General features: G+C 46.4%; 1 protein-coding gene across 2 annotated transcripts in view; it reads right to left on the reverse strand.

The window, feature by feature from the left end:
- Positions 1–10,545, reverse strand: part of TBX20 (T-box transcription factor 20) — a 129,943-nt gene extending 119,398 nt beyond the window's left edge. Inside the window, exon 1 of one of the 2 annotated variants that reach the window (XM_086964818.1) lies at positions 9,672–10,545. In XM_086964818.1, the coding sequence (XP_086820944.1) occupies positions 9,672–9,798 (127 nt within the window). In that variant the 5' untranslated portion in view covers positions 9,799–10,545. The remainder of the gene's footprint in view (positions 1–9,671) is intronic. The other variant, XM_086964816.1, reaches the window with a different exon arrangement.
- Between the last annotated feature and the right edge of the window lie 2,470 nt (positions 10,546–13,015).

The following is a 13,015-nucleotide window of genomic DNA, read 5'->3' on the forward strand; positions in this document are numbered from 1 at the left end:
TGGGCCGAGGGTCGGGCACACTTTTTGTCACTAATACCCTTAGTGCCCTCCGTGTGATTCTCTGTGCCGGTGACGGGGGGCTGTAACACGCTCTTTCAAAAGCGACGGCGATCACTGAAATAATAAAGTTTGAGCGGCGGGAGAAAGATTCCCCGTAGTTTTAAACTGTCGGTGAATATAGGCGCTCAGAAACCGGGGGTCTGCCCGGTGCTTCGGAGCGTCGAATCCCTGTTGCCAGCCCACCACCCACCCTGACATGGCACGCAGGGCACGATCATTGTACCCGCATCATTACAAGATTGTTGTACCAATACACTCGTGTAATATACCAGGTGGGATTACCAGTTGACCAGTCACAGAATGCATGGCGTGCTATTTGTTGAAGTGTGCCGTATGCGCATTTACGCAATCGTACATATGTGCGCAGTGAAGAAAAGCGTGTTACAATTTACTGGTTAAATAAAAAATGCGAATGAAACTAATAATTATTAGAAAATATGAATCACCAGTTCCAAGATTCAACTAAAATCCACTTTCATTTCCTCCTCAGCAACGGAAGAGATGTCGAGAAACCAACATGTCTGCTCCTGGACCAGAAGAGACACCGATAGGTGCCAGGTGAGGTACCAGAGAGCACAGCGCCAGGCAAGAACCCAAGACACTTAAGAACCGACCCTGGACAGTGATTGTATCAGAAACATATGTATCAGGGTATTGTCAATGGACACAAATACCTACAAAGGCTGTGCACATTTATGAACTGACAAAGCAGCAATTGCTTGATGATACTAAACGTCGATGTGGACTCGTGCTCTGCCTTTTAACCAGTCTTCTACACCTAGAACATGCGGACATCGAGGTCCCACCCCATGTTTCAAAGCCCTTCTCCACACAAAGGGGTGAGGTCTGTATATTACCAGGCCCCATAAACCATGTCAGAGACATTACCCCATGGTACTCTCCTGAGAGAGGTGCCCGGGCAACTTGGCCATCACTTGGTCCTCTCTCCCCACCCGTAGGCCGTAAAGAGGAGTCAGTGCCCATACACTGGGCGTGCGCATCTGCCTAAGCGCCCGGCTCACCGGCCATTGGCTCAAATAAGTATACACAGTCCACACCCAGGGTAAAAAAAAAACAACCACCAAGGTGGAGGCAGCTATGGTGTCATCCTAAGCAACAAGTCCGCCTGCCTCCTGGAATGGGAGTTTGAGCCCCAGGAGGCCCACCCTCGCAGTTGCCCTCCTCACACACTTACGCACCCCCCCCCCCCTTTGAAGGGGTATCAAGTAATAAGCCGCTGCCCTAGGTTGCCACTGCCCAATATCTCTCCTATCTTTGCCATCAAAGAAATCGGTCAGATAAGCCAAATTAAGTAATCTGCCTTCATTCCATTCAATCATTTTATAGCCTGGCCGTACCATTGCAAACAGGAACCGACAAAATACAGATCAGTCTTGACTCCACCCCATAATGAGCAGGCACCAATCTGAGGCAACATACTGTTTCCAAGAGCACCACAAAGCAGCCCCTTGCTCTATACGCTTACCCCGGAACACTGTCCTCTTTGCAGTATCAAGGCAAATAGTGTCAGTATGTTTCATTACCGAGTGTGAATTATAAGGTTAGCACAGAAATGATGCCCTCTATTGATTATCAACCAGCCACTAGCTATCAATTGGGCAGGTAGACAGACAGACAGACAGACAGACAGACAGACAGACAGACAGACAGACAGACAGACAGACAGACAGACAGACAGACAGACAGACAGACAGACAGACAGACAGACAGACAGACAGACAGACAGACAGACAGACAGACAGACAGACAGACAGACAGACAGACAGACAGACAGACAGACAGACAGACAGACTGACTAACTGACTGACTGACTGGGAAGGGGCCATGGCATGATTAATGAAAGGCGAACCCTAGAGTCACTCGTGCTGCCCTGCCATTCCTCAACAATGGCAATAAGTAGCATGGTACTCCATGCAAACCTGCATATATGGTAGTGTAGCAGTTAGGAAAAAGAACCCTAACCAAAATGAGGTTACAAGGGGTTAAACCCAAGTGCCTTTTGACTATCACCGCAGTTGTGATTTCCGTGTAAACTTATTCTTCTAACATGGTATCCGTGAGACACTATAATGTGTTTTCACACCTGTTTCATCATACTGCGGAGATGCCACGGAATTTAAAATGTGCACTCTAGGAATAGTACATTACGCAGCACATCTACATATACCCTGGGTATATAATGTGGCTGATTAAAACATTTGGAAAGTATGTCCTAATATAGGCACAAACATAAACGTATTACTAATATAAATTCGTCAAACTCAAGGGCATTATCACAGTAAAGGAAGATTGATTCACCCCTGCGTTGTGCTCTGGTTAAATATCATTGTTTACATCTAAATTATATACACCCAAAAAGTAATATCATAAACTGAACAATGTTAATGTGTATAAGTTATAAACAACAGTGGCATGTAACCAGAAGTAGAGCTTAGGGTTTAAAACCTTCACATCTGCAAGAATATTGTCAATAAGCCTTGTGACATCAGACTCAGCACTTTCTTCTGTAAACGAAGCATGTGGAATCTGTGAGGCGTCCAAGCTGTGATTTATGAATATACATTTTTAAAAGTCATTAGTTTCCATTGCTAAGATACATTGTTTCCAAACAGGAAACTGCTTTTTGTTAAATATTGTAGAATATTTGGCTATCTGTAGTAAAAAGAAGAGAATTTCTTTCATATATGTTTGTCAGAAAGTAGGTTTTGACATAAAGTATTCTTTAATGCCAAGGAAACCCATTTTAAATCTAGAAGTGGGAGGTGCTTACGCTGCTTCCTGCAGAGTGTGACAAGCAATTGGGCTCTGGCTGCTTTAGAATGAGCTTGCTATTATTATTATTATTATTATTATTATTATTATTATTATTATTATTAGTACAATTGAGCTATTTTGGCAGTTCCCTTACTTAAATACATTGCCTCACGTAGAAACTAATTAGCTGATGAAAAGGAAATCAGACATCAATTCTAATTTCCTGGCCTTATGCTGGAACAGATCCATAATTCATGGAAACGTGTCATTTCCATGAACTATAGGACATATTGCACATATATGTTACATTTTCCAAAAGCAAAATGTATTTTGAAAACAGTAATTTGTAAGCACTAACATGCATAATGTACAAGAAGATGGCTCGCTGAGTTAAACCGTTGCTGCTGACATCGGTTGAGATTGGAAGGACCAGCAAGGCCAACTTAAATGTCCATCCTTCCTATGTATCTGAACGGAATACCAATTCCTGGGATAACTGTAATGTCTGTTTTTGCAGCACTTTGAAGTCGTAAAAGTGTGGGGTGCAATGCTATAAACCAATCCCCCCCCCTCTCTCTCACACACACACACACACACACACACGCACACACGCACACACACACACACACTAGCACACAAACACACACACTGCACTTACAAATTCTTTAGCGGTGTACAAGCACTATTCTCTTGTCATTGTTTCAGATTATGTTTTAGTGGACAAATACAACAACCACGTCAAAGTAGTAAGAATATAAGACGTTTTCAATACACATATTTCAGTATTGTTTCAAAGAAACATGAAATGTAGAAATGTAGACAATGCATAGAAAGGTTTATTTAAGTCAGAATCTTTTATCGCCGATGGAAGGTAAAGGACACAGTTCCCCAGCCGGCCCTGGGTGCGCGGCTTCCTTCTGGAGCCCCAGACAGTCTGACGGGGCTGTGTTGTTTTAACAGAGTCGGTGCATGTAGCAGTCGTGTTTTCCTGCAAGCTGCTGGAATCGCTCAAGGAAATGCAGATAGCGGCAGCTCGGGAGGCAGGAGACCGTGAGAAAGAGACGTGGAACATGCGCTCTCCAGAGGGAGCAGGAGGGGGCGCTAGCGAACTCACTTGGAAAGTCGCAGGTAGGGCGGGGGGGGGCGAGGTTTGGGGGAGGGGGGGTTACCGTGTTTTGGGGAGAGGAATTATGATAATTTCAAAGAGCAGCGGTTCGAAAAACAGGTACCAGCGTATATCCTAGAAATTAGAAACAATGACAAATAATACTTATATTCATAAAGCTCACAGGGTTATCAGTGAGTTATTTTTTTCCATACATGCATGGTGTACGGAGAACGTTTGAGGCAGATTTGTATTATACATGGAATAAAGAAAGTCCAACACTGGCTTTATTTAGAAAGGCAGTGAAAACTTGGCTTTTTATGGCTGACTGTTAAGGGAGTTATGTTTCCATCCTTGAGGCCTGCTATCTGTCCTAGCGCCAAGACGCCTTCGGGCAATCGCGCGCTGTATAAGTTGATAAATCAAATCAAAATCAAATCATAAAATACTTCATGGCACACATTAAACGGCTATTGTAGGTCGCTGAGGAGTTTCTTGAACTTATAAACAAAAACATGTGGCAGAGTGCACATTATTCCTTAAAATTGAGGGTCATCCCATCACCCTTCCCACACACACTTACGATCTTGGGGGCAGATTTACAAGCCCCTTGCGCCACTTTTGCGTCATTTTTAACATGGGAAAAGTGACGCAAAAGTGACGCAAGGGGCTTGTAAATATGCCCCTTGGTATCTTGCTCTTTCGTGTTCATTGTGCACAACAAGAAAACAAGCAGGATCTGTACCATACATTATAGCCACCAAAACGCAGATAGTTTTTTTTAAACAAGATACGATAGTAGTATTAAATGTATCAGTATAATGTATGTCAATTTCAAAAGCTGTGGCTCAGAATGTGTAGAAACATGCAGAGATTTTAGCTTTTCTCTAACTAGATATAGCAATAAAAAATGCTGCCAAACATATCTTGTTTCTTCTATCAAGTATTAAAATAGGGAAAACCTTTCCGGCCATCACAATGCCAGTTTTGTTTTAGCTGCTCTGTTTGAACCGCAGTTTTAAATGATGCTCTAACTCTCTGTCACCTTGGCAGCTAGAAACAGGCATGGAGGTGTCAGAACTCAACTGTAATATGCTATTACATTCGCACAGCTACTCTGTATTACAAGTGGCTACAAACCTCACTACCTGCCTTCCATAAGGAAATTAGAAATGCATGCTTATGTATGGATTGAAATAAAATCACATGCTTATCCCTAACCAGGACGACATCATTCATAGAAACTTGGGAGCCAATTTTTAGTGCCACCTCATTATCCACTGCTCTTTAAATATTTCTATTTCAGTCTGTGCTGATCAATTCTTTTTCTTTATGTGCTGATACTTTTGATTCCGCAATTGTTGCACATTCCTTTCAGTATCTGCTGAAGGTTTTCATCAGATTCCTCTGATATTTTCATTGCGGTTTGTGTGTTGCACACATTCATGTCAGTGTCTGCTCCGCCACTACCTTCGCTTTCTGCTGCTGCTGCAGTGTCTGTTTATACTTTCGTTTTAGTGTTTTCTGCCTCTTACCCTCAGGAGCCCGCGTAGACTGCCATTTCACTTTCGGCCACAACGCCATTTCCGTGTCTGCAGTGCCGAAACTTTCTATTCTGTACTTATTTAACTTCAATTACATTGATTAATATTAATTTTATTCTGTGTGGGAGGCTAGTCTCCTTCCAGCATCGACTAAACTTCCATTTTGTTATCAGTTCCTATTTTCATGTCATTGTCTCCTGATGGGTTATTTCACTTCTTGCCGCGGCGTTCACTTCAGTGGGTACCGACGCCTCTGTGTCAGTGCCTGCCACCACTAAATATGCTTTTTAATATGTTGGATTGCTCGGTGGGCAATTTCTAAAAAGCGCTTCTGGAGCGGTTCCTAAATCTCGAGCGAGAAGTGAAAGGTGAGAAAACCCATTGCATGCTGGTGCGCCGTGTGTTAATGTCACCCTGTCCTGTGGAGAACTGGTGAGATTTATTTCAACGGCTTTTTTGATACAATTGTGCAGCACTAGTGTGACGTTTGCTCGTTCTGAAACTCAATTTCTTGACAACAAGCACACACACGCGAAGTATTCCTTTTAATTGTTTTAAAAGAAAATAGAGTCTGGTTGTAACAACATATTTGACTATAACTCTCCAGGCCAACACAGGAGTAAGATTCAGGGTCGCAGGGTGTGTTGAGGGAGCGCTGACGGGACCCCACGGGTGGAAGGGCGCAGCTCCCTGGGGGTTGTGGCCATCAATGCAAAACAAACGCAGACGCCCCCAGCCCCGGCAGGTGAAATAGACCAGGACAGAACACCAATATTAGGAGTTTTTATTCTTGAGCAAAACGAAAGAGTGAGGAAACGTGGTGTGCCCAACGCAGTGTGTGCTTTGCCCAGGTTCTGCCCGCACATTTTACATGTGCTCATATCGCCGCAGTTTACAGATTAAGCAATGCACAGCAAAGTATGCAACGTGCAGCGCAACACTACATGCGTATTGCACATATTTTGCAGGACCATTAACGAGCACGCAAATGAAATGTCCAGATATAAGTCTCTGAGACAGGCATGTGACTTTTCTTCTTCCGGGTCCAGTAATGCCAACCAGGGGTTCCTGTGGCACGAAGTAAATTCAAAGGAAGAGGTCAATACAACGCAAAGATTGCAATTTGGACTATAAAATAGAGGCCAATCGTTTTGTACTTTTTATATGAAACGAAAAATGCAATGCCCATCTTCCTATTGGTTGGAAACGTCAGTGACGAGATTCCGGGGACAAACTGAAATGTGTCAAGGGGCATAACCTCGTTCCAGCGAATGATGTTTTCTTGGCCAGCACACTGATGTTGTGGAACGGCAATAGGTAAACATGGCACCCGTGTATGTCAGACACATGCTTATGTGATACGCATGTATTTACTAGTGCAAAGGAACCATATTAGGCCCCTGTGTTGATACATGTGTTGATATAAACGTAAATGGACGCTTTTTTTTTATCTGATGCCGCCGTTGCCAACCGTTCCTCAAAGATCGGCTTCGCTGGGTTTGTGCTCGCCGTGGTAAATAAATAAACACAACTACAGGAGCCACCAGTCCCGTGTAGCTGTCTCTCACAGTCTCCTGTCTGGAGTCAGACTCAACGTTTGCAGCTACTTCAACCCCACGCTTAGAAGATGTAGCGATCTGGGCACGGCGCGCCTGGTTAGCGTCGGACAGCCCGCTCCCTCGGGAAGGACAGCGGGTAATAAAACGCTGATCTGTAGATAAGAGCTCAGCTTCTGTAAGAATAACACATCCAGCCTCCAGCAGCCTCGGGAACAGACAGAACCCAGACCGTCCAGGCACCGACTCAATGACCACTGCTGTAGGCCGAAACAGGTCGACACACAAGGCAGTAGAGACGGGTCAGGCACCGAGAGACACTGTCTCATGAACTGTGTTGGGGGAGAGAAATACACCAAGAGACACTGTCTCCTGCACTGCAGAGGGTACAGGGAAAGACACGGGAATGCAGTATTTCCTGTACTGTGAAGGCACAGGAAAGACGCCGGGCGACACTGTCTCCTGCATTGCAGAGGATACAGGGAAAGACACTGGGAGACATTATATTCTGCACTGTGAAGGTACAGGGAAGACACCGGGAGACACTTACTCCTGCAGTGCGGGTGGAACAGGGAAAGACACAGTGGGGGGCATTATTTCTTGTACTGTGAAAGTACAGGGAAGGCGCCGGGAGACACTGTACTCGGCAGACACAAACATAAAAACACTGTTTCAGCTCTTTGGAGGGTCCAAAAACAAGGACACGCTTTCCCCTGCTCTGTGGAAGGGACAGAGAGAGAAACCATGAGCTACTGCCTCACCTGTTGCGCTATCGAGGAACAGATACATATATTCAAAGACACTGCCTACTGCACTGTGAAGGTACAGAGATACAAACTAGAGACACCGCCTACTGCACTGTGAAGGTACAGAGATACAAACTAGAGACACCGCCTACTGCACTGTGAAGGTACAGAGATACAAACTAGAGACACAAACTAGAGACACCGCCTACTGCACTGTGAAGGTACAGAGATACAAACTAGAGACACCGCCTACTGCACTGTGAAGGTACAGAGATACAAACTAGAGACACCGCCTACTGCACTGTGAAGGTACAGAAATACGCACCTGAAGACACTGCACTGTGGAAGGTACCAGATACAAACCCGAAGACACTGCCTACTGGACTGTGGAAAGTACAGAGAAAGAAACCCAACAACACTGTGTCCTGCACCTTGGACAGTAAAGAAACATAAACCCGGACACTTTATTGCAGTGTAGAAGGCACAGAGATAGAAACCCGAGCTGTCTCCTGCTCTTACAAAGATATCAGAGAAACACGTCTCACTGGAGCTGTCAGAGAAAGAAAACAGACTCCCAAGAAACCGCGAAGAGCTGATGTAATTGAAAAAAAAGCACAGAGACAGCACACGAGGATGTCAGCTGTGTTACGGCTGTCATCGAGCAGGCATGAAACGCAACCTCAAGCAGGACTGCCCAGCTATAGCGGATTTATGTGGATATATTTGTGTCTAAACTGAACAGGCTCAATGCACGCGTCCTGTTTATTGCCCCCGTCGGTTACAGACCACATATTAACTGAGGAAAATCAGAGACGTGATATGTATAGTCCACGTGGGAAATTGCCTAGAGACACCCCTTCCAAAGGGCCTTTGAGGAAGTGAACTTTCCCCCTCTCTCTCTAGCTGCCCTGATTTTGCTCTATCTCGGCCTTTAAGGTTTTATTCATTATTATTTCTCACCGTGGGGAATTAATCAGCTGAAAGTGGATATTAAGTTGTTCCGAACGGGACTCCTGGCATATGTCTTGAACGGTCCCTCCATTCCTTACGATGACACAGCTGCGCCCACTGCAGTAGCCCGCTAGCCATTTGGGGCCATGTGACTTGTATTGGCCACCTCGCGACAACTCAATAAGGTCACTGCAGTCACTGGGGTGAGACTCCGGGAATCTTTCGCGGCCGGTGGGAGTGTTTTTGGAAACTTCACTGTGGGCTCGGCCGGATTTAAGGTTGTGCGGATAGTCACTCTCAACCATTCTCCGTGTTTCAGTGAAGCCCCCTTGCTCTCTATGGTTGGGGTGCGGGGGTAGATGCATAGGACATGCTGCGCACAGGAGTTCTGCGCATGAGCAGTTCTATATGTGACGGGTTCTGTGCGCGAGCCACTGTCCCACGAGATCTGTGCTGCAGAAGTACTGGGCATGGTGATCTTAGTGCTCGGTGAGTTGTATGCATAAGGAGCTGTGTGCACGGGACTTTATACTACACGAGAAGTTCTTTGCAGGTGCATCTCTGTGCATGGGAGACTGTATTTGAGGTGGTCCTGGGCATGGGGTTCCCTGTGCATAGAGATATGTGTGCGTTATGGATGAGCTCTGTGCACTACAGTACAGTCCTCCTTATGAGGACAATAGCATAATAAACTATGCGCACGTGGATCTCTGTACACGAGGGTTCTATATATGAAGATGTAGGCGCATTTTATTGGGTCTGACTATGGGTGCGTCTTGTGCTTAAGGACATAAGTGCCTCAAAGTCTGAGCATGTGGAACCAGGTGCATGACTCTCGGTTCGGCAGAAACTCTGCGCATGCGCTTACCGTCCCCGGTGCCCCAGCGTCACAAGGAGTCCATGCCACTTGCGCAGGTACTCGGATATTACTCACCCAGCGGTTTGATGGTGTTCTCCTGGGCCTCCTTCTCCTTGGAGCTGGCGCTGGACATGAGGGCGGCGATGGAGAAGGCGTTGGCCCGCGAGGAGAGCTGCGATTTGGCGGAGCTGGTGTATTCCATCCTCACAGGCAGCCAGGGGCCGTCCCACTGCAGAGAGTGAAAGTTAGCGCCGTGTCCAGGCTCAGCCTGGTACCGAGAGTCTGGGGTCCAGCCGGGCCCAGGAAGCGTGTGAACGGACTCTGCTACGGTCCAAGAAGGGCAGAAGGACGGGCGAGGGCAGTCTCTTGAAGTTTACCGCCTCTGATGGCGATTGCTGCCTCTTCCGTAGATTTAAAGTGCCGAGTGCTGCTGTGCGAGTGCCACGGTGCAAGCTTCTCTCCGGGGTGATGGGTGGGCAGAGTGCGCTTCCTCTGTATCCGCCCTTTCTGTATGAACTGGCCGTCACGGGGCCGGGGGAGAGGTCCTCCCAGGTGATGGGCTGCGGCTTCCACCCTCAGCACGGACTGTCTCTGGGGGGACGGGCTGCGCCTGCTGCTCGGTGCCTTTAGGGGCACTCAGACGTGGTGGGTGCCGCCCCCTCAGAGGGTGGCCCTGTCTACAGCCTGAGGTGCAGGGAGCCTGCTCCGGGTTCTATCAGCCAGGGTGACCCAACTCCCTCTTCTTTAGCCGTGCTCCCTCCGGCCTCGACGGGTCCCGAATCAAGTTGCTGCGTTGTGTAGAGACTGGGTGCAGAGATAGTCTCGGGGTGGCGGGGGCCTCTCTCTTCTGCCCTGGGGTGCAAGGGAGTCAGCTCCCGGTCCTGTACCCGGTCCCCGTGTCGATGGCTGCAGGTCACAGGTGCCTCCTCGTGTGGTTCAGGGCAGCACTGGCCCCAGTCCCGGCCTCTCCTTCCTTAATGGAACGGGCTCTGCCATCCTATCTGCCCGCAGCCAATCAGCGCGCAGGACGTCAGCCCTCTGATAAGGAGAGAGAGAGTGAATGTAGAGTCTGACCTGGAGATGGGGAGAAGTTGGTCAGTGTGTGAGTGTGCGGGGGGCGGGAGTCACTGGGGATGAGTGACCCTTGGTGTCTCGGCTCTGCATTGGTAGGCGCCCACTTCAGCCTCAGAGGGCCGGTGCCCGCTGCAGGTGGCAGTGCCCGCTGTAGGTGCTGACAGCTCTGTGCGTTTCTCGGGTAATTTACTCCTAGAAGGCAGACTCGGGCAGGCGTTGGCGGGGGGTGGATGGTGCTGAATAAGGCGACCCTCCCCTCGGACAATTGAAACCAGCGCACTTTTACGCTAGATTCGTAGCTCGCCTCTTTGCTTTTTGACCTCAACCCGAGGGGCTGCGGGTGGAGTTGGCGTGGCAGGGGGCTGCGCTGCGCAAACATACGCACCTTTTGCGTTTCACGTGCAACATCTCCGCGTATTGTCTGGGTGGGATTAGCTGAACTTCAGTGGCTTTTACCTTTGGGCCGTTAAACCCACGTGAGAACAGGTTCCAGACGTGTTTTGCACCACAAGCAGCGCGCTGATATCTTCCTGATCACTTTAGTGTCTCCAACAACCCAGTTATATAAAACAAACCCCAAATAAAATAAGCACCCTCAAAAAATCTGAAAGCTCTTACCAATAACACAATTTCTTTAAAAAAACACGATAGAAACAACACCCTTAAATATCAGAAAAGGTTTAACGATAGCCCAATTAAAAAATAATACATGAAAATAATGAATGAAATCAAATAAAATCAGAAAGTTATACATTGTTGGGGCTGTTTTGGGGGGTAATTGCTGCACAAAATACGGTGCTGTTTGGTTGCATGGTGGGCACGTGGTTTGAAACTCTTAAAATCAGTTGGGATTCGATTAATTATAGCTTTATTAGTAGTAATTGAAAACAAAATTAAACATTTGTTTTGATGAGCATTAAAATGAGGGCATGAAGTGTTGCCAATAAATTCAGCTTAAAAAAATGTACCGTTAATAGCCCGAACCGAAATACTCCTTATTATAAATTAAAAAGAAGATTGGACGTACTATTAATACTTCGATACGATATTAAATGTATCGTATCTACGAAAACTAGATCCCCTTAATATAAAAACCAAATTGCGTATTGCGCGTTCCAACCAAAGAAAACACAGAAATCAATTATTGTGCAGAATAGAGGGTACGGTGTTTTTACTTTAAAGGTATTTGATTTCGATGTGGCGTATATTGTGTATACACGGTCAGATTCACACTCACAGACACACAATCACACACTCAGAGTCAAGTACAATGGCATGGAGAGAATATGTATACAACAAATATATTGTACTATGTTATAGTACCGAAATAAATAGAAACATACATTATTGTATACACTGAAATATACATGCGTCCATAGATGTGTTTGTGTGTGGTGGTGGGTGGGGAGTTAGAAATGCACATACACTCACCTAAGTTTTGTTTGTCAATTTCCGACTTCGCGCACTTTAATGTGTCTAAGTCTGGAAACGAATGTGCTAAAGTCAATAACGGTAATACTGTGTTTTACTGCGTTGCACTAGTGACAGACAGCGCGCGCCCAGAAGACCTGTCCGCGCGCTGTTAGGGGCGCCGTGATTCATTTGTGGCTCGCGTGCTCCTCACTGCACTTGTTCCACGCGCTGGAGAAGATCTACCCTGCACTGCGTCATAGAGCTTTATTGTCGGAGGTGTGGACGCGGGGCTGAGCTATTCTGTGCTGGATTGCTTGTAGCGCCTTTATTGCCTGACACTATGGTACATACAAATATAATGCAGGGGTTCCGAAATATTATACACTTACGGAACAGCCTACTATACAGTACGCAAATGGTGAGTATGTATCTCCCTCTATTTATATACAGATAAACTACAAGCCAATATATTCCACTCGCAGACATATTTAATTGTAATAAAGAAAGGACGCAATCGCCATCTTCCTGTGAGTATTTTCTGTTATTGTGCTTAACTAATTTTCTTGACTGCTGACTAATTTCACTTGCACCGCTCTTGTACTATACCGTTCCGTATTTTAAAACAAAATCCCACACTCAGGACCCCAATTAACCGTTTCACGCTTCTGGTAGGTCATTAGACGCTCATGGGCCCCCATTCCCGAAATGTCTCCATGCCCGGCGTAGGAAATACGGGAGGCATTGTGCGTCAACTGGAAGGCTTGTAGTACCCCTGCTTTAAATGCTTGTTTGCCACTGAAAGGTATCTGTGTGTGTGCCTATTCGTGTGTGTTGTTCTGTGTGTGCCGGAGTTTGTATACATGTACTTATTTCTATGTCTGTTTGTGTGTTCAGTGTGCCGGTGTTTGTATAAATGTAATTATTTCTGTGTG

The sequence above is a fragment of the Lissotriton vulgaris genome, chromosome 4_1 (genome assembly GCF_964263255.1).
Source record: "Lissotriton vulgaris chromosome 4_1, aLisVul1.2, whole genome shotgun sequence".
Taxonomy (NCBI): domain Eukaryota; kingdom Metazoa; phylum Chordata; class Amphibia; order Caudata; family Salamandridae; genus Lissotriton; species Lissotriton vulgaris.